Below are 21,542 nucleotides of genomic sequence, written 5' to 3' on the forward strand. Positions count from 1 at the left end.
CCCACCGCCCCATGCCCCACGCTGCTCAGCCCCACGGCGAGGCCGCAAATTCATCCAGAGACCTCAGTGCTTCCGTTTCCTCTTCATATGCACCAGGTGGGCGATCTGCTCCCATCCCGAGCGCCGGAGCCCAGGAGAATAAATACTTCCGCAGGTGCCGACTCGCCGCTCACCAAAGGGCTGTGGGGCTCAGTGTGTGTCCGACGGGGGGAGAGGACAGAGTCTGCCTCAGACGGCGGCAGAACGTCCAGCAGAACAATCAACACCATTCAACTGATGTCTACAGGAGTCTCCGGTGCGTCCCCATGTGAGCCTGTCACATGCCTGCTGCACAGCCCGGTCCCGGCGTCACGTCCTGCTGGAGCCAAGGGCTCAGCCCGCGCCCCGGGGCCAAGCCCAGCGCCCCACGGCAGCCTTACCGTCCTCACCTGCGGGGCGGCGGGTAGAGGGAGGGCGCGGAGCCCTGCTGGCTGGCCACGATGGCCGTGGAGGACAGACCTGTGGGGAGAGGGGGTGTCAGCGGCCAGGCCAGGAGCGGAGTTTGCGCTGCCCAGCGCTCCCTGGGGCCCGCAGGGCTCTCACCTGTTGCATAGGGCAGGTTGTACTGTGCCGGCAGCAGCGAGTACCCGAGGTGGTGGTGGTGGTGGTGCGTGGAGAGCAGGCGCTGAGATGGTGAGGTCCGGGGCCGCTCTGTGCTCCTCTCCCCACCGCCGGCTCCTCCAATGCTGCTGCAGCTCCCACTGCCCCCTACCACCCCGCAGCCGCTGCGGTCCCTCTCCTGAGCTGTCTTCTCACTTATCTGTGGGGGAGAAAGCAGCAGGCGCTGAGGGACGGGGGTACCCCAGAATGCAGGGCTTCCCTCTACCAGGGCTGCCCTCATGGCATAGCATCCCCATCTCGCTTACAGGGTGCCCTCGACACTGAACAGAGCGAGGGGAAGGATGGTGAAAGCCACCAGCAAGTCTCAGGCCAGCAGGTCCTCCCTGCCCCAAAGCAGGGGCTGCCTCAGAGCCCCTCTGTTCCCCGCTCAGAGAGGAGTTGCCTGGTGGCCCTACACTGCTGTGGGATGCAAACAGCCCTTGCATCCTGCCCCTCCACCCACCAGCTGCAGGGTTGAGTGCCTCCCTGGAGCAGCCCTGCATGAAGGTTTGGCTCATCCACTCCAAAAAAGTTCTGGGTTGTGGGATTACACTACAGCCCCAGACTTGTTACAGCAGGAGCTCCTCTAGGCTGCAGGCACCTTCCAGAAGCTCCTGTGAGCTAGGCAAAGCTGCTGATTCTCACCGTGGGTGATTTGCTCTTGTAGTGGCTGGCGTGCTGCTGCAGGATGTCCAGGGCCTTGGACTCAGAGCTGGACTTACAGCTGACACTGGGGCTGGCGCGGGACTTGTCGCTGTCCTCACTCCCAGATGCTTTGCTCCCATATGGCGAGAAGGAATAGCTGGAGGGAAGGTACGAGCCTGCGGGGGAAAGGCAGCAGTCAGGGCATGGGGAGGAGAGGTGTGCTGCTCTGCACTAAGCTGTGGCCACGTTCCAGTGAACACCCCAGCTGAGTGAAACGGAGACTCCTGCCATCACTCCCCTGTGCCCACCCGCTGGCTCCTGGAGCGTGGCCACCAATATCATCATGGGACTGGGCCGGGACACAGGCACGGCTGCCCCTGAGATGGCCGTGGCTTCCTACCTGGGTAGTTCTGCATCATGACGGTGGGCATGGCCCGGTAGCTGGGGTGGTTGGGGTCGTACGACTGGCTGTAGGAGTAGCCGTGCATGTAGGGGATGTAGGACTGGTGCTGCGTGAGGGGGGAGGATACAGGGACGTGCACACTGGGCCTGGGGTCCTTCCCCACCATGCGAGCTTCTTCAGTGGGGGTCAGTTTGCACTCGGAGCTGGTGCTCTCTTTCCCATCCTCCTTGGACACCACTTCTTTGCTTCGATTTCTTTCTTCCTTCAACTTTCTGTCCCGCTCCTCCTTCCATCGCTCATCCTCTGTCTTGATGTCCGAGTACTTCGCCGGGTAAACGTAGGTCCACATCCGGGGCTCTGCTTCCTGCAAGAACCACACCAACATCAGGGCAGCTGCCCCCCCCCAGCCCCGTGTGCTCCCATACCACTGGGGACTGGGAAGAGAGCAGCACAGCCATCACCCCTTCCCCAGGTTCTCCACGTTCCCCTCGGTGGCCCCCAGCCAACATGGAAAATCATGGAGTCCCTTCACGATGGGAACAAGCCCTAGATCAGAGGACAATGCGCATTTTCTGCAGTGACAGCCCTGGAAAACACATGGGGAAAGCCCACTGAATGAGCAGTGGGCTGACATTACCTGTCTGTACCAGAGCACAGGGTCCACCTCTGCTTGCCGACTGCACTCGGAGCCTCCCTTTGTCTCTGCGGTCTCCTTGCCAAGGTGGCCGGCCTCACTCAGCTTCACCTTCAGCCCCTCGGCCACCTGGCTGCCCGACAGCTTGGACGAGTCCTCCAGCTTGGGGATGATGACGGATTTGGCCATGTCAGCACCTCCCTGCTCCTTGGCCTTGCTCAGCCCCGACTTGACAAGGTCGGTGAGGCTGGGGGCCTTGGTGAGCGTCGGGGGCATGGGCGGCTTTTGCTTCCACTCCTCCTTGAGAGCTGCTTCCCGCTCCTTCATGCCTAGCTCTGCCTTCTTCTCCAGCCCTCTCTGCTGCTGCTGCTCCAGGCTCTGCCTCTGCTTCTGCTGCTCTTCATACTGCTGCCGGTAGGCAGGGTTGGTGCTCAGCAGGTGAGCGTGGTAGCCCTGCTCGTTGTAGCCATAGGGCGGCACGTAGGCATACTGGTTGTAGTAGAGGGACTGCATGTACATGTTGGGACGCTGCTGGATGACAGAGGGCTGCTGGCTGGAGCTGCCCAGCTCTGCCTTCTTCTCTTCAACGCCCTCGCTCTTCACCTTCACCTCTGGGTTCTCCTGCTCCTCATCCTTCTTCAGCTTCAAGGCTTGTGTTTCGGCCGCAGCCTGGCTGCTGGGGTTCAAGGGCCCCGGGCTTGCCTGAGGGTAGCCAGGGGAATAGTAGGTTTCAAAGCCTTGGTAATAGGGAGACTCTTTGCTCTGAGGTTGTGGAGGGAAAAGAGCTTTTTTGGCTCCATCCTTGACAAGCTGCTCTGGATCCTTTGCCTTCACACTCTCCAGCTTGCCCTCGCCATCCTCCCCGGCATCAGAGATGTCCGAGTAGGCTGGGCTGTTGGTTTTTACTGAGCTCGCTTCCGCCCCATTCTGGGTGACGACGTGCAATGGGGTCATGGGTTGGGCAGGGTTGGCGTTCTCCAGCCTGCTGGCACCACCGATGGAGGGGCTCGGGGCATTGTCGGTGAAGCTGTAGATTTTATCCGCCTCAGCCTTGATGCTAGCAAGCCGACTCTGGTGCGGGTCGGAGGAGCCGTTCAGCAGTCCCTCGCTTTTCGTCCCGAGGTCGCTCGTCTCCCCCCGGAACGGGCTCTTCCCATCCTCTGCCCTACACACCTTGCCAGGGGTCAGAGGGTTTTCTACCTCCTTGGGCTCCTTCTTCTTCTTGTCTTTCTTCTTCTTCTCCTTGGAAGGGGTGAGGGCAGGGTTGACCGCGAAGGGCTCACCCATCACCGTAGGCTTGGGCTGGATGGGTTTGAGTTGGGGGCTGCTCGGCATGGTCTGGACCACCGTGGTGGTGAGGCCCGTGGAGGACCCGGGGCTGGCTGCAGTGAGGGTGGCCGTCTGGAAGGTGTAAATAGGCTGTGGGGGAATGGCAGGGGCAATGGGTCTGGCAGACTTCAAGCTTTTGGAAGGCATCTTCTCCTGCTTAGCACCAGATGCCTTCTTGGACTTGTCTTTATCCACGCACCTCTTCTCCAGCGTGTCGAAGCCGTCGTTGCTCGTCTCATCGGCCACCGAGGGACCATCCTCGGAGCCATCGTTAGACAGGGCACCGGGGTCAGTGTCTCCTTCCCCTGCCAGCTTCTTCTTGCTGGGGACCTTGGCGCTGAACTTGCTGGATGGGGAGGGACTGTGGGGCTCCATCAAGCGGACCTTGGGGGTGGCCGAGCGTGCAGGCGAAAGCGAGCCCTTCTGTGACACAGCGGCACCGTTGCAGCTCCCGACGTCAGCGTGCAGGGAGGGCTCCTCGCCGTACTCGCTGTCCACGTCGGCCTCCAGCTTGCTGTCATCGTCCGTGTGCGCGTGGGCCTGGTGATACTTCAGTCCATTGATGTGCTTGTACTTCTTGTTACAGTTGGGATGCGGACAGTCAATGAGGATGGGAGAGGGGCAGTTGCGGTCGAGGACAGTTGGCTCCACCTTGACCGTGGTGGGGGGCACAGCTGCCGAGCCCATCGAGTTTGTGCGGATGCGTTTGCTGCCCTTGGAGTCCTCCGAGCTGGAGTTGAGCTCCATGTCAGAGAGGGGTTTGCTCTTCCGCTTGGTGACGGACGAGGGACTGGCCTTCACGTCTTCTGCCGTGCCGCTGGGCGGCGTGCGGTGGTCCGAGGAGTTCTGGCTCCCGCGGCGTCCTTTGCTGTTCGCTCCTGCCCGGGTCTTGCTGCTGTTGCTGGTCCCTTTGCTGTCCGAGGCGGCGGCGGTCTCGTTCACAGGTGTGTTGCTGTTGGGACGCATGCGCTTGCCTCGGCCCCGGCCGTTGCGCATCTCCAGGTCGCTGGTGGGAGAGTCACAGAACCTGCAGAGAGAAGGATGGGGGGTTACTGTGTGATGGCCCCACCACGCTTCCATGTGTGGGTTTGATCCCTTGCCTGGGTGAGGTGGGCTGGGAGCCCTGATGCTGCCCAACCCAGCCCTGTGCTTACCGGGGAGGTGCCCAGTCGTGTTGCGTGCAGTCCAGCAGCGTCCCCACGTACGTCTTGTTCCTCCAGGTCACGTTGACCACCAGCATACCTGCAAGGCAAGGGGAAAGGGTCACCCCCTCTCCTTTCCTTGGGCGCTGAGCAACAGGGGAAGGGGCATTTATGTCTCATGCTCTGGGGTGGACAGAGGGCTCACAGCGCATCTCAAGAGCCTGCAGTGGGGGAAGCAACCTGCACAGAGTAACTACCACAAGGCCCGTGCTGTGGCTGCAAATCCCATGTCCCCATGGAGGGGACGTGACTGCCACTAGATGGCAAGCTGAGCCCGGCATCACTGCCATGTGGGCTCAGGGTGGTGATGGGAGCTCGGGTTTTCTTTGGGGAAAGATTCATCTGGTGCTTTGCTTGGCTCCTGTGCTTCTTTCTCGGGGTCCTCTGCAATATCTCACGGCTCTCCCCATTGCTGCAAGCAGGGAAGACCCAGTCTGCATCTAGCCAGCAAGCCCACCTGATCCTAGCACCTTCTGCAAGCTGCAAGAGCAATAAGCAAGTGACTGCACTGCATATTCTGAGGCCGTTAGCAGAGTGAAACTGAAGTGGGTATTTCCTCCCAGCAACGGACTGCTCTGATTACTGCATAACTAATTTGACCAGGAGCAGAGTCCATTGCACCGAGTACATTTATCTGAGCAAGGTAAAAGTTGGGAGATAGAAATCTCATTTACAAGGGCAGACTGGTGCAGCTAAATATACGGCCGCACAGCTCTGGAAGATGGATGGAGCCCGGGGAGCCCACAACAGCTGTGCCTGAAGCACATTTGTAAATCTCGGGCCGTGGCCTCGCTCAGAAGGTGCCAGCAGCCAGCTGCAGGCTTTGGAAGGACAACATCGGAAATGGAGAGATGCTCACGGAGCTGTGGCCCCAGAGAGATGACAGAATGCTGGCACGGGCTGTTCCTTCCTCCCTGCACAGCAGCAAGCCCTCTGCCATGCTCCAGCCTATATTTAACCCACTGCAACCAATCATCCCAAATCCCCTCCTAATCCGCCGCCAATAACCCAGGACAATTTAAAGCATGGGGATGGATGCTAAGCAGCTTTTTTCACCCGCCGTCCCCTGCGGGTGCTCTGGGACGCGAGGGCAGGCAGCAATGCCCTGCGCTCAGCACTGGAGGGTAATGTGTCACCGGTGTCCCAGAAGTCCCTTAGCCTCCGTCCTTGGCTGGAAAAGCCCTTGGAGGAGATGAGCTCTGCACCAGGCAGCCGAGCACAGTGCTTTCTGCGCTCCCTGGGAGAGCTGGAGCTGCAGTAGTGTGCAGCCAACCCCCCCTGCTTTCATGGGGAAGTACCACATGCTGATGTCATAGCAGCAGGACACAGAGAGGGGGATGAATGGAGGGTGACACTGCCAGGCTGCTCCCAAGGAAGGCAGCAGTGGTTTGGATGTAAGCTGCTGCGCGATGAGGAAAGCCCGCAAGAGTGCATGCAGACAAAGAGGTGAGCGTGGCGGTGCAGAGCACCCTGCTGATCAAGCCCCCGTTTTGGAGCAGTTGGGCGGTCTTCCTCCAAAAATCAGTCTGAGGAGACAGGAGCTGGGCACCGCAATGGGGTATCCATTTCTGGGACCGATCCAAGCTGAAGCTTTGCGTGCAAGGAAGGTTTAATTTCCAGCGCAGCCAGCACATTAGCTCCCTAATTAGAGCAGTGCTCAGCTCTCAGTCCTGCTGGCTCTCCCATACAGGCACAGACGGCTTCAGCTCCTTCTGCCTCTGATGTTCAAGGGCTGAACAAGCAGCTCCATCACAGAGCATCCCCAGCCCCACAGAGATGCTGACATCCAGGAGTTTCCATGCTAGACAGAACAGCTGTGGAGAGCTCTGCTACTTTGCTGTTAACCTGCAGGTGCAGGAGCCTTCTGCAAGGCAATGGGACAACACCCAGGTGCATTCTCACCACGAAGAACAGTCTGCCACAAACCATGGGATGGGATTCTTCTGCTAAAATGCATCCTCCTGGAGAAGGGAGGCAGAGGAACCAACACCAGGGAGCTCCCACAAAGCGTGGCACAGCAGATTGCAGCTCAAGAGCCTCCTTGTAAACAAGCCCTCTAATCCAGACAAGGCGGTGAGGGCGGGAGCCCAGTTGCTATCACCTAGGGCAGCGACGTACACACCTCAGGCAGTTCAACACCAGCAACAGTCCTGTCTGGAGCAGAATATTGCTCACCTGTTGATAAAACAGCCTTCATACAAAGCTGACAGATGCTGAAATAAACAGTGCTTTGAGAGTAATAAGCAGTGCATTAGCTCTGCTCGAGCTCCCTGCCTCCCTGCACTGTCAAGCATCCTGCCAGCCAATATTAGATCTGAAGCAGCCGCGCTGCGGGAGTACCAGGAAATTATGCATGATAAAGCCCCTCTCCTCTACGCCAGAGTGTGAGCAGCTGCTTCGCTCCCAGGGCTGCTGCTTCCCCAGCTGGGGTGCATCAGGACAGCAGCACCCAAGAGGGAATGTCCCTTGCCCGGTGGTTTCCGCTGTGCTGTGCCATGTTGCTCGATGCTCCGAGGCTTTGAATCCCAAACGCTGGCTTGTTGGGGCTGCAAACAGCACCACTGTGTGGTTTGGGTCCGGTCACTGCTCTGGGTGAGCACAGCAAGGACGTGCCACCCTGCTGGTGACACCGGTGAGTAGGATGGAGGAGAGCTGGGAGCTAATGAGGCAGCAAGTGGAGTGATGCTCTCTAGTATAATTAGATCAGTTAATAGTTCCTGCAGATCGAAATCACACCTAACAGAATTAGGGAAACTGCCAAGGCAGCTGCTCCCGAGAAAGCCATTTAACAAAGCACGTTCCCTGCACAAGATGGGCTCGGTGAAGGGGAGTGGAGGTGTCACCACTGTGGCAGTGGGGCAGCACAGAGAAGCAGGGGTCACTGCTGGGGACAGGGGAGGAAGCTGGGTGTGACTGTGGGACATGGCGGTCAAGGCAGAAGAACATCATGAGACTCGTGGGAACACCATCGCAGTTGGGATGGCTTTGCTTGTCATCAGGATGCAGGATTACTGGTGGGCCTTGGCTTTATGATGCCTTCACCCCGATTTCCTGGCCATGAGGACAACCCTAAGACCATTTTCTACAAAAAGGGAGCCACACTGCCTTCCTCTGCATAACCGAGCCCTTCCAAGCAGGGCTTCACATCCTCAGTCGCAAGGCAAACCCACTGGAAGGGGATGAATCCAAATATCCCTCTGCTCTAGGCCCGCTGGGGACAGGCTCCAGCCATGCTCCAGCATGGCCCTCAGCCCAGCACCATCCCCCCAGGAGCAAGGCACCAGGCAGGATACCAGTGCGCTACTTTCACCCTGAGCTTCCAGGTGCGCAGAGCTGAGCACGCGGTGCGCTGCTCCTACAGGGGCCGACAGATGTGGCAGACTGGAAGCAACCAGGGGAAACGGTGAGATTTGTATTCTGTGTGACAGGAGTGCAGGGCTCGCTGTAAAAGCCATCGCTCCTGACAGCAGGAGCCAAGCGGCAGGCAGCGGAGGCAGGCAGAGAAGGATCTCTACACAAGTTCATTGAATTACTGCAGACTAAAAATAGGCGAGCCGCAGGAATGGCAGCGCGCCTCTGAGGCAGGGTCGAAGACAGAGCTGCACATCGAGGGGTGATGCAGACGGACAGGCGGACAGGCTGAGGAGCTCGGCTGGAACAAAGTGGGAAAGCAGCAGCAGAGTTGCTTCCTCGGAGGATCGGAGCCCCACACAGCCATCAGCGCTCACCCATCCTGTGAGTGAGCAGAGCTCACTGCTGGTGCTCTGACCCCTCCTGGCTGAGTAAGGGGTCTGTTGGCTCCTCTGCCTCCTGTCATGTTGGGGTGTTTGTTCCTCCTTGCATGTGCAGCACGCACCTCTTCTGATTCCCATCCTCCAAAAAATTAATGGAAGGTCCAACTCCCATCACCACCACCCCTGGGGTTTGACGGAAACCAGAGCTCTGGGGTATTACAGACTGCAGCCTGCGGCCAATGGAGTCACGCAGGACCCCAGACCCTGGTGGTGCTGCCGCCATGCGGTGCTCTCCCTGCTTGCTTCCTGGTACAGCCCTGGGGCAAGCAGAGCAGCAGCTGCATCCCAAGTGTTGATGCACACGGCTGTGTCCCTACCAAGACAAGGGTCCCCTGGGCCCGATTTTACAGCACGTGGCATTCTCCTGCCTCAGGAGCAGAAGAAAGCACACGCTCAGCTCCCTGCTGGCTCCATTCAGATGGATTTTTCATAGCAAGCAGAAGGGAACACAGGAGGGTTGGAGGTCCCATCCAGCTCTGGGTGCCCCATCCTCTGCCACCTCTGCAGCCCTGGGCTCAGCTGAAGCCAGACACAACTGCGAGGAGTTCACCTCAGGCCTCCAGAAGCAGAACCCTCCCATGTCCCCAAAGAGGCTGGAGGGAAGGCCGGGTTCCAGCGCTCGCTGTGCTCTGCTGAGCCACCTATTCATCCTTGTGTTTCTTGGCAGAGCCCCAACAGCAACTCAAACCCATCAAAGGGGCTGGGAAAGCAAAGCAAGCTGTGTGCAGATGAGACGAGCTCCAGCGGAAAAAGGTTCGATTGGCTTGGCAGAAGAGACGAGAGCCTGATCTCCCGTGGAGTCTATTTTGAAAGCTCCGCCGGGGTTTTTTAATCCAGCAGGAGATTGCTGCTGCCTCCCAGGGTTTGAGCGCTTTTGTGACAGACCTGCAGGTTGCCAAGCAGAAATGAAGTCAACTCTGTTGAGTTCCCGTTCGGGCTGGCGTGGCCTCTCCTCTGGCACCTCCAGGAGCAAGTTAGCTCTTGCAGAAAGGCAGGGAAATGGCAGCTGAGATTTTCGCCCACTGTCTGGGCGACGGGCTAACGCAGCGCACAGGCTGACGCAAGTTTTGGCCTGCCATTCCCTCCGCCGCAGAGCCCGCGAGCTGCTCCCACACAGCTCCTCTGTCCCGACCACCCAAATTGCAGCACAACGCCCTGGAAGTGCCAAGGCACGGGGACAGAGGAAGAAAAGGGTCACCGCAACTCTTTGAACAGGAACGCTGGTGAGCAGAAAGCCGCCGCTTACCGTCCTCTGTCTCCTGCCAGACGATGCCCTCCAGGTTGACGCTGGTGCCGGGCTCGCAGGGCCCCAGGCACTCGGGCTCGGTGGCCAGCGCCACGTCGCAGGTGTTCACACCGACGGAGCGGGTGCGTACCATGATCTGCTCGCACGGCGATGAGATGTCGTTGTTGACCACCGGGACGAGGAGGTGCAAGGGCAGCACAGCGGGCGTGGAGACCGGAGATTCCATCTGTGGGGAAGGAGAAGGTGTTGATCACAACAAGTACCAACAGGCAGCCGTGCTTTGGAGAGCCTCGGGAGCCTTCCAGATGGTTCAGTGCCCAATGGAGGACAGGACCTTGTCGGTCTCTCCCACCCCGGCATGCCCGTACCCACATAACCCTCAGAAGCTTTGGAGGCAGGTGCGTCCTTCTGCAGGAGAGATCTGCAGAAGCGGGTGCCAAGTTCCTTCCCTAACCACTTCTGCCGGTGCCATCGGGCCCGGTCAGCACTGCCTCCTGGCTACTGCTCTGATGCGCAGGCTCTTGATGGCTTTGGACCCGATGGCTCATTAGAAAAAATTACAGTCTTCTGCTCGACTGGCAGGACAGGCCCAACGAGCAGCGGGCTCTGTGCGGTCCCATGAAAGCCAACATCCTCCTCCTCCCACATCCACCCCGTGACCATCCCAAGACACGTGTCCAGACTGTATCCCCCTTCTCCAGGCAAAAATCAGCTCCAGATCCCAAACACCAACCATTTCACCCTCCTCCTCCATGTCACAGGCGGTGTTGGGCTTGGACACGGTAGGCGTAACTGCCACGCAGATCTGCAGTGCTTTGGGGCTGGCTGCTCATCCCCTGCTCACCTCCTCTCACACAGTATTTTATGATCTTGATAAGGCACCGAGCAGACTCAAAACAGAAGCAGGCTGAGAATTATCACCGAGTGCTACACTAGGTTTCGGTTTCAATCAGCTGAAAGTCTCTGGAGCATCCAGCCCTGCACTGAGACGTCCTGCACCAGGAGCTCACACCATACAACTCCCTGTCCCGCACACTACTGCACATCAGTGCATCCCATGCACCCAAGCAAGGATGTTTGCCATGAGCTGCAAAGCCTCTCCAAATCCTCAGCAACGCAAAGCATCTGACAAAGCATCCGGGATCCCACCAGGATGTGTCCTGTGGGATGCCAGGAGGTTTTGGGTATAGGGACCACACCAGCAGACAACTCAGCCCCCTTAGCCCAGCCTGCACGTCTCAGTGACTGCAGGGATGAGATGCTCCGAGGAGGCAGCAGGGTCCTGGGGGGGCTCAAGGAAGCAAACTGCAGCCACACACCAAGTGTTCCAAATCTGAGCGAGTCCCCTGCAAGGAAAGCCATGGCAAGGAGCAGGAGGGATGCTTGGCTTTGGGCTGCTTGTTTGTGCATGCAGGGGAGAGGAAGGGCACCTGTGGGTTTTGAAACTGTTCGGCTTCCTTCCACTTTGCAACAGAAACCACAGTGCAGCACAGGAGCGTTTAATTACAGTTCCAGCTCTGCTAATTATCACTCGGTCACATTTGTAATCTGCATTACGCCACAGTGCATAATAAGCAGCTCACTGCGATCTCTCTAATAAGCGAGGAGGCTTTATGGGATTTCATATTTCACCCTGCACTGGAACAAACACAGCCTCATTTATCAGCCATCAGGAAAAGGGGCAGCTTGCCCGCCCTCACCAAGAGCTCGGGAGCAAAAAGGGGCGTGGGGATGTGACCTGGCATGGGGACATGGCTGAGCTGGAAGAAGAAGAGGGCAGATCGGCCCCTGAATTTCCCCCGCTGCACATCTCTTATCTCCTGGTGCTGCAGCCTTCCCTCCTTCTGCTTCACTGGGGTGAGGGGACGTGCCCGCTGGAGGCCGAGTGCAGCAGGGACCAGCAGGGGGTGGCACAGAATCAGGCCCCTGTGAGGTCTGCTGTGTGAAATAACAGCACACACAGCGAGGCCCTGGTACTGCCGTGCCTGCCCTATGGGGCCAGGTGCTGCCGCCATTAGAGATGTGGGACCCAAGCTCCCATTGCGGCATAAGAGCATTTAATTCTGCTCCTTGCCATGAGCTGTGGGATGCAGAGGCGGCGCACGTGCCCTCTAGCAGGAGCTGGGCAGGACGATGCTTCCCATGCCGCTGCCTCTGCAGAGCTCCCTACTGAAAGCCCTTTGTGTCCGCGCGGAGGTTTTCCCATCACGAGGAACGTGCTCCCGCCGCCGCCGAGGACAGAGGTGGAACGCAGCCAAGGCTGGTGAGCAGCGGCAGCGCCTGGGAACAGCAGCTCTGCCATCACACTGTCAGCATGGGGATGCTAAGGGAGGAGAGGGCAGCACGTCAGTATTGCTGCTCTGACTGATGCCAACCTCTAAAGCATCTTGCTTCGGGCAGAGTCATGCCGGGACCAGCAGTTATGAATTTTCTCACTCACTCCCAATAATCTAAGTCATCCGGGCGTGAAACCCTGAGCGATGAAAGCCAACAGGTGCCAAAAGCCTTGTGCTTGGGAGCTCTGTCACCATGTCACCATCCCACGGCACACACTGAATGCCACCTCCCTGGGGTAGGATAACCATGTGCAGCTCCACCTGGCAGCTTCAGTGGGTACCTCCAAGCTTGACAGCACAGCCCCCAGGTGCCCCTGCTCTGTGCTGGCTGGCTGACATCATGCCAGAGGGCAGTGGGACTTATCTCAGTGCTGGCAGCACTTGGGGATCAGCGTGCCTTTGATCAAAGCAAGGAGTGCCCAGGACAGACATGCTGGCACCCAGTCACCCGCTCCAGCCATTTACAGGATTATCAGAGCAGCTCTAGCAAAAGAAAGAGAGCAAAAAAAAGGTGTTTTCTATAGGAGAGGGGCAGCAAAGAGCAGAGACGGGACAGTTGTGTGAGGAGGAAAGGGGAAGGAGAAATCCCAGACATCGATCTCGTGATGGGAAGATGCAAGTCTGAAAGACCTCAGTGCTGCAGCTCCTTGAAAGCACGCAAACAGACACCACAAAACCCAGCTGAAGGACACAACGGACTCTAAGCACTCTAAGCAGCTGTGCCAGATCCTGCCCCAAAACCCAAATCCACACATCCTCAATGCATTCGGGACAAACTGGCTGAGAACACCTGCAGGGCTCGTCCTTCTCAGAGGAAACTTTTGAGCTCTCCCTGCTCCTCAGGGAGGTCAGGAGGACACGCTGATCCCACACCATCCTTTAGAGGTGGGGAGAACCCAACTGTTTCCCATACACCTCCATCAGGATGAGCACCCACCAACCACAGCACAGGGCTGACACGAGGTGCCAGGGGCAGGCACTCAGTTGGAAAACAGCACAGCTCCATGTGCTTGGTTTGCCTTTCCTACATCCTTCCCCTGAATTTTCCTACCTAAATCCTGATCCCCACGCTCAACCCCCAGCAGCTCACACCATGGCACGGCCACGCAGCACACAGAGCGGCATGTGAGCTGGGAGCATTAATTATTAAGTCACTTGATTAATTAATGATGCTCTTGCAAGCACAAAGTCCTGCACATTCAAAGTTCTCTTTGGAAAGCTGCAGCATTTATAGGACAACCAGAGGAGGCAGAGCTCGGGATCTGGGAACGGCTTTGGTGTAGAATGACTGCAAAAGCCAGGCACCAAGATGTGAGAGCTGGGTGCAGGATGATGAACAGGAATGGCTCAGCACACCCAGGGCCCCCACCTGCCTCGGTCCCAGAGTGCCCCAGCCAAGGACATAGGAGAAATGCAGCAAATCCATCTGGCGGATGCAGAGATGCAGAAAACAAGAGTGCTGCACATGCTCAGCATAGCTGGGTGTTCAGGGCTCCTGGAGAGGCTCCATTCCAGGGTGAGAGAGATGTATTTCAGATGCGATAAGCAGCAAAGTCTAGAAGGAGTTTCAGATCTATTTATCCCTCAGGCAAGAGGAGACATCTTCCTTCCATCTCTTTAATATTAAAGACCTGTTTTGGTATGATTTCCACGTCTTAGCCCTCGCAGGCTGCACGTTTAGGAAGCTGCCCGCTTGGCTCTTATCTCCTCTTCTTTGTAGGTTTTGCTTGAGTTGCCAGGAGAGATGCTCGTGGTTTGCAGTCACAAAGCCAGCTCTGTCTGACGGCTGATGGGGAGATTGCAGGCGGGGAGGCAGCGAGGAGCCAGCCAAAGAGCAGCCAAAGCCACGGTACGTGCCAGCAGGGCAGGTGGGGAGACAGCACCCTACATACCCTGCATCAGGGAGGGGACCAACAGCTTCCCTGCTGCAGAGTTGCCCCACTGCACATCCAAGCAGTGCAGAAAAGCATCCTTGAGCACTGCTGCATCAGCTCCTCCGGACCGCAGAAAGCTTAGAGCTGAGATCCAAAAGGGATCTGAAATCCCCAAGGATGGGACACCACCCAGCCCCGGGGCTCTCCTCCAACCCCAGGAAGGTTCCTACACTCTGACCTTGCAGTTCTCAGCCTGCACACAGAGATAGATGTCACCAAATCTTAGTTAGCTAGCTATGGAACAAAGCCCAGTGCTCAGGGCAAAACAACAGCCTGGGTTATGCTTGAGCAAATTTTATAGCTAGCATCCCTAAAATAAAGCAAACGTGCTGTTAGAGAAAGCATCTGCTTTGCTCCCCAGGGCTCTCCATGCCACACACCGAGCTGCAAGGGACGGTTCCTCCCGAAGAAACACTACAGGTTCAGTGCTGGTGTGCAGGCTGGGCAACCCACGTTGTTCAATCCAATCCTTCTTGTCACTTCTGCCCTTATAATGTAGGGACCTTCTGGCACCGTGTCCCCAGGGTCCTACATGCTCGCACCACAGCCTTTGGCTCCTAAACTGCGATTTTGTTGCAAATTTGGCTTCTTTGGATGTGAGGGAACCAGAAATACAAAGCCAAGACAACTGGGACAGCAAATACCCTCCTGAGAATGGCACAAAGAGATTCCCAAAGAGAGGATTCCCCATTATTTAGAGGATAGACTCTTCCTCTTCAGGCCGTGAAGAGGAAAAAAATAAACATTCCTGCCTCCAAATCCCTGCAGTAAACCCACCTAACCTCCAGCTCCTCTCCCTGAAAACAGAGACAGCATCTGTACCCCTGTGCCACCACCCTGCCAACTTCAGCCATCCAAAAACACGTGTAGCTGGATCCACCGGTAGAGGTTCCAGCTATCAGAGGCAGGAAATGCAGGGAAGGCTGTGTGGATGGGGTTCTTGCCTACAGTGGGGACTGGGGCTGGGAAGGGGGGTGCTGTCCGGGATCAGTGGGTCAGCAGGATGCCCTGGGGGTGGGCAGGGAGGCTGGGGTTAGCTTTCGTCAAGCAGATGCAGGAGGAGATGCCATGGTGCCTGCCAGAGCATCACCATGTTTTTGTACAGGGGCAAGAAGAGAGAGCTATGAGGCTGGAGCCACATCTTGTTTTAATTGCATCAGCAATCGCTAAGCAATTAATGGCAGGGAGGAGGAGGAGCAGGGCAGCAGGAGACAGAGAGGCACACAGCAAGCAGGGAGAAACAATTTGCTCTTTCTCTGAGGAGAGCAGCACCATTTACATCCACTGTGCCCTGCTCCCAGAGCACCTCTTGTGTCATACCCAGAGGACTAGGAGCGGCTCGCTGCCCTCCCAAAGCGGTCACTGCAGAACACTGGCGCAGGGATGCACCGCCACAAGCAGGGACCGCAGCCCTGGGAAGCACAGCCAGGATGCCAGAAGCCGCCCTGACCACTTCCAACCAGATGCAAACACTTCAGCAGCGTGGCCCCGCTGACCGATGAGCACCTTTCACCCCGCAGTCCCAGCTTACAGAGATCGAGGCGTCTCGGAGATTGCGCCGGGTCACGGCACGCCGAGCCGTGCAGAAGGGAATGGCTGCAGTGAAGGGGAGAGGCATGAAGCGGTGATTTATGTGGACGATGTGCCATTCCAGGTCACATATCGACAGGAGCCTTGCCTCCTGCGTGGGCGGCGAGCCAGCCCGATTATCTGTCATATGCTGCAAGACGCAGTGCCAGCAGCCCGGCCGACATCACCCAGCTTGTTTGTAATAAGAAAATACAAACCCTCGGATGCAGGCAGCCAGCTTTTGTTCAAGCCTTCACTTGCCCGTGGAAGGTGAGCAAGCGCAGCAGGCCGTGTTAAAGCACGCAATGCCTGGAGGCTGATCCTCCCTCGTGCTCCTCAAAGAGCGATGGAGAGCAGTGAGCGGGAGCGCTTCCAGAGGGAAGGACGTGAGCTTTCCTGGGAGCCAATGCTCTGTTAACCCTTCTTCTTGCTTCTCTTCCACTGTGGAATCCTCAGACGCAAATGCTCAGCACACAGTTCCATTCTGAGCTCCGCAGGGAGCACCAGAGCCTTTCGGCCTCTTGGGATCCAGAGTGGGGAAAAAGGTTTGTGGTGCTTATTTGACAGCCCTAGAGAGCAAGCATAATGCAAATCTTAGTGCTTGCAAAGCGTATTTCATCTGGAGTTTGAAAAGAGAGAAACCAAATTACATGGAAGAGAAAGTCAAAGAATAAAGACTACAAGTTTCAGAAGAGCTCGCTGGTTTTTGCTCCCTTGGGTTCTGCAAGCGCCTTAGAGGACGCCCATTTTCCAAGGGCGGATGTTCAGAGCTCCTCAAAACACGGCATATGGTAACCCACACATCCATCCTAATCACCTACGGAAATATGGACTGAAAGAACAGCGTCACCTTGGGTCTGGATTGCATCAATAGGCTGGAGGACCCAAACGGTCAACACGCCATCGTCACTGTCATTCAGAGCAAAACTACTGTGGAAAGAGGTGAGGGTTGTGTGTACAGCCAAGCACGCCCAAGGCAAAAGCTTTATCCCAGAGTTCCAGCCTGCACTGTCCAACACAGGCAGAGCAGAAGCAATGCCAACAAAAGCTCCGTAAGGCTCCTGGAAAGGCTGCAGCCTCAGATGACCTCCATCTAAATAACAGATCTTCACCTGCGACTTCAAACGACACGGCACACCAGGAACCTGCCATTAGGTAATTAGGAACCTGAATTTTTACACCCGAGATCCAGCACCGCAGGTCACGCTGCAGTCGAGCCACCCACGGCATCAGGCCTGGCACTGGAAGAAAATGGGAGCAGGAGCTCGAGGATGTGGGAAGAGAAATAAAAGCTTGGCTTTGGGAGCTGGGCTTTGTCCCAGCAAGGCTTGCGTGCTAGAAGTTTAAGAAGGGGTTTGTTTGCTGACAGCTTAAAGGATTTAAGGGAAGGATTAACCATGGCTTTGCTGATGAGAGAAGCAGTGGCAAACTCAAGAGCAATCCCATGCACATGGGGAGAAGCTGGAGGAGGATGGGGAAAGGGAGATGAGCCGAACCACAGGGACGGAATCCTCTGTGCAGTAAACTCAACTGGGAGCCACTCTTCCCAGCGTTAACAACCTTCATCTGGTGCCAGAAGATACAGGGAAAGCCTAAGGAGAGCCAGGCCCAGGGTCTCACCTGCATGCTGGGATGGAGCCCAGCTCGTTCAGGTGCCCAAACACTAAGCATTTACAGCCAAATCAAACTCACACTCAGCAGGACGCACAAGAGATAACGGCAGGAGGCAGATCTGCTCCAGGCAGTGGGACGTGCAACTGGAGGGCTTCCTTCCAGCCCAAGATGTCCGTCACTGAGCACCATAGGGCTCCAACAGATGCAGCCGATCGATGGGCTTGTCTGGCAAGCTGGAGCCCAGAGACAAGGACGTGCTCCGGCTAATCCAGGCGCTCAGACCATTGCGGCCGCCAGGCAAACAGGCACGGCCCCCTTAAAAGAAGGCATCGCCACACAGATTTAGCCGCAAGAGGGTGGGGAGATTGCTGAGCTCCAAGCCACGGGCTGAATCTTATCTGCTGCTTTAATACCTATCAGTGTTGATACAGATTAAAGGATTAGGCAGGATTACCGAAGGCAACCCCCCCCCCTCCCCCAGCCCCAGGCAGTGAGGATGGGCATGGGTGCGGTGCGGTGCTCGCATTCCCCTCCTGCAACCACAGTCCTCGGGGAAGCAGCCTCCCAAAATGTGGCGAGGAACCTTGCGAGAGCAGTGCAGGGAGCCAACCTGGGCTCTCCAGGAGGCAAAGGAAAGCTCTGGAACACCAGCAGGCATCATTTTGTTCTCCCTGAGGTTGTCTACCAACATGGAACTGGTGGCATCACTGCTGCGAGAAACCATCCCGCCCATCCAGCCATCATCCCTTCTCTAGCCCAAAGCTCTCTTAACCAACACATTTGGGCAGCCTAGGGAGGCTGCCTGCTTAAAACCAGCTTTTTTTTTTTTTTGCTGCTCGGCATAGCTTTTAATTGGATCATTCCCTGACCCAGTTCCCCACATGGCTGCACAAACCCTCAAGCATCAGTGTGGGAGATGCACTAGGACGCCTCTTTCAAAGCCCCGATGGCCACATCGAACAGCTCTCGCACCCGAGCAGCAAAGAGAAGTTTCCCATTTTCAAAGAGATGCCTGCATTCTAACACAGCTGCTTTCATGGGTATGGCTTCAGGGGGAGACCTACCAACAAGCAGTACAGGAGTGTTCTAACTGGTCTGCTTCCCTTACCAGACAATCTCCATTGCAATGCCTCTGCACTGAGCACCATCTCCAGCATCAGGTAGTGCCCATCCAAAGGTCTTTGCAGAAAGTCTGAGACATGAGGGAAAGAACCTGCATCCCTTTCCAGAGCAAAGCTGAACTTCCCTGGGTTGCACACACAAGCCAAAAGCAGTCCCCTTGTCACCCAGCACTGCAAAAAAGCAGCTCCACTGCAAGCTCTGCTCTAGCAGCTGTCTTCTTCCCAACAAAACACCGCCAGGCTGCAAGACAGAGCATCAAGACCTGCTAAAGTCCTAAAAGGACTTTAGAAAGAATAGGGAAAAAAACAAAACAAAACAAATGAGCAACATAACATTGAGATTTCCATTTCAGTCCAGAAAAAACAAACAGCGTTTGTCCCCCCGCCCAGGAAGGCACGAGCTGCAGCAGCTCGCCGGGTGCGTGCCAACAGCAATAAATCTGGGATGGAGCTGTGTTGCAGCCCGGCGCCAGGACAGATCCATCAGCCCTACAAATTCTTGTCCTGGACCAAAAAACACCTCCCTCCCTTCAGCCCTGCTGGGCCAAATGCCAGCTGGGTCCCCCAGTGACCCTACTGGGCCAGGTTCCTCATCCCACAAAACTGTTCATGGGGTCAATAACCACGGAGTCAGTCAGAGTGTCCCAGCCAAAAACAGGACAGATGGGATGTTCCCACCAGGAATAATCCCAGGTGCAAATCACGGACCCTGAGGTCTGATGGGACACGCGTACCTCCAGCCAAGGGGTTCAGAGTTAAGTCCTACAAGTATCCTTTTCTCCACAGCACCTTGTAAATGGATTGCTTTGGTTGACTGCAAATAGAAGTGGTGTCCATCAGGAGAAGCAGAGTGTGGTGCAACGCCAGCACATGACAGGAGAGCGCATTGTGCTTCTTCCAGCAGAGCCAGCTCGTCCCCACAAAGCATATGGCATCACAAACATATTTTGCTTCCCGGATGCACAACTTTGGAGAACACATGCCATGTACTACCTACATGTCTCATCAGGGAAGGAGCAGAGCTCCTTGTCACCACGCAGGAGTTGTCAAACAAAGTCACAGCACAGGGACGTGTGATGTGCAGGGAAAACACTGCCAGAAGGAACACAACGAAGGGGGCAGAGTTGAGACTGCTGCGCTCAGCTTTACGCTGTTCCTCCCAGGTGCCAAGAGCCCACCTACTGCTCAGATGGCTTTTCACTCAACACTTCAACGATGAGCTGCATCCCGCTGCCACCGCTGCCTCCTCGGCACCCACCAAGCAGTGACAAACTCACCGAAAACCCATGGACCTGTGAGCCCTGGGAGCTCGGGAGCCTTCCTACAGCTGCCCGCCTCACTCACCCACAGCTCTTCTACACGAGGAAGTCTTGAGAGCAGTACTTTGTCCCAGGCGAAGATTATTTTTGGCAGGCTTATCAGAACAGTTCTCGCCCCCTTAACCTCTTGGATAAGAGCAGGCTTAGAACAGTCCAGATGTTGGAGCACCAGTGAAACAAAAAGGAATGGTACAACGCAGCCCATGATAAAAATACACAACGAAAACATACAGAAGCAACAACAGCACAGTCAGAGCCCCAAATGAGAAGCTCGAGCTGAAAGGAGGGAAGTTACGGGGAACTCAAGGTTACAGGGTTGAGATGAACCTCGCATTACAGCAAAGCACTGGTCTGAGCAAGGGGTCACTTCTTAGGGTGCTCCAAAACCCACCGCCGAAAGCGATCCTCCAATGCTCTGAATCACACAACATTTCCCGCTGCTACCAACAGATTCTCAAACAAATCCACTCTGTGCAACCACTACAGCAACGATTACTGTAAATTAAGCAATCTTCTCCTCCCAGGCCAGCGCTGGCCATCTCCAGTAGATCTGGGACAACTTTCATCAGCTGCTCCCAGAGGACTGCAGCTGCCAGCAAGCCTCCAGCGCTTTGAAGTAGGCTTATTTTCTTGTTCTCCTCACCCAGAAGCACTAACACGATCCGATTAAACGGGCCACATGAAACCCAACCCACCCACGCGCTCCCCTATTTTTGCCCTTTCCATTCATCGGCAGCCTCAGCGCAAAGCGGGTTCGTCAAATTCCTCCGCTTTCCTTAAATTCTTCTGCCAAGTTCTGATTAAAATCCTCCTAAGTGGTTTTCTCTTGATTCCATTTCCTAGAACTGAGAAGTAAAGCAGTCCTGAGCGCGGCACTGAGTGCCAGCGTTAATAGCTGCTGCCGCAGCCGGGCCATCTCGGTCTCCCACGCAGGCTTGTTAGGATCAATGGGAAATTGAAAGCAATTCTCTTCCCATCTCCCCTATCAGACCACCAGATCCCAGAGGAGGTTGGGTTTTAATAGCCCTGTTCGTATGATGCTCGGATCGCTGTCAGTGTGGGTATGTTTCACGCTACACCATCACTACGGGTACCACTTCGGTGCTGAGTTTGAAATGTCGATGCATGACACCTTTCTGTCCTCTTTTTCCCTCAACCCAAGGGCTCCTGCACACTGCCTATAGAGGCGGTGCAATGGGAACCCCAAAACAGCCTTCACTCAAACCAGAAAATCCAGCACCTGCCCTCTCCACCCTGCCCTCCACACCTGAAGGGCCCCAAGGGGAGAGGCACTACTGCCATCAGTCCCCAAATCCCCATTTTTAATTCCACAAGAACCCTTGGAGAACACCAAATCCACCTGCGGGAAGGCTCACCCACACGTGGGTCTGAGCTCCCAACCATCAGGTTCTCAATGGGATCAGGGAAGATCTCCCTTCTCTGGTTGCAGGGCAGAGCTAAGAGAAGTGGAGGCTGCAAGTCCTTCTGTGCTGGGATCCACCAACCCCACACAGACCATGGGGCACACATGGGCACACTGGAGGGCTTTCCTGAATGCCAGGACTGCGGCTCATCTCCGCTCTGCTGTGGCTTTGGTCTTTTCCTCCAAAGGGAGGCTCAGAGGCCTTCTTGCAAAGGCCCACCCTAACAGCTCCCTTCACCCCTGTACACAAAGCGTAGTATTAATAGCCGGCCTGAAAGACCATAAAACACCAAATATCTAAAGAGTTCCTGTGCCTTGAAATGTAAGCTAAGCA

The 21,542-nt window shown here is 56.3% G+C and overlaps 1 protein-coding gene across 2 annotated transcripts in view; it reads right to left on the reverse strand.

Moving 5' to 3' along the window:
• Positions 1 to 6: 6 nt before the first annotated feature.
• Positions 7 to 21,542, reverse strand: part of ZNF609 (zinc finger protein 609) — a 29,703-nt gene continuing 8,167 nt past the window's right edge. Inside the window, exons 2-9 of one of the 2 annotated variants that reach the window (XM_010717152.3) lie at positions 9,893 to 10,118; positions 4,805 to 4,892; positions 2,325 to 4,677; positions 1,685 to 2,051; positions 1,285 to 1,460; positions 583 to 799; positions 429 to 498; positions 7 to 355 (exon numbers count right to left, since the gene is read on the reverse strand). In XM_010717152.3, coding sequence (XP_010715454.1) covers positions 349 to 355; positions 429 to 498; positions 583 to 799; positions 1,285 to 1,460; positions 1,685 to 2,051; positions 2,325 to 4,677; positions 4,805 to 4,892; positions 9,893 to 10,118 — 3,504 coding nt within the window. In that variant the 3' untranslated portion in view covers positions 7 to 348. Of the gene's footprint in view, positions 499 to 582; positions 800 to 1,284; positions 1,461 to 1,684; positions 2,052 to 2,324; positions 4,678 to 4,804; positions 4,893 to 9,892; positions 10,119 to 21,542 lie in introns of both variants that reach the window. The other variant, XM_010717153.3, reaches the window with a different exon arrangement.

The sequence above is a fragment of the Meleagris gallopavo genome, chromosome 12 (assembly GCF_000146605.3).
Source record: "Meleagris gallopavo isolate NT-WF06-2002-E0010 breed Aviagen turkey brand Nicholas breeding stock chromosome 12, Turkey_5.1, whole genome shotgun sequence".
Classification (NCBI taxonomy): domain Eukaryota; kingdom Metazoa; phylum Chordata; class Aves; order Galliformes; family Phasianidae; genus Meleagris; species Meleagris gallopavo.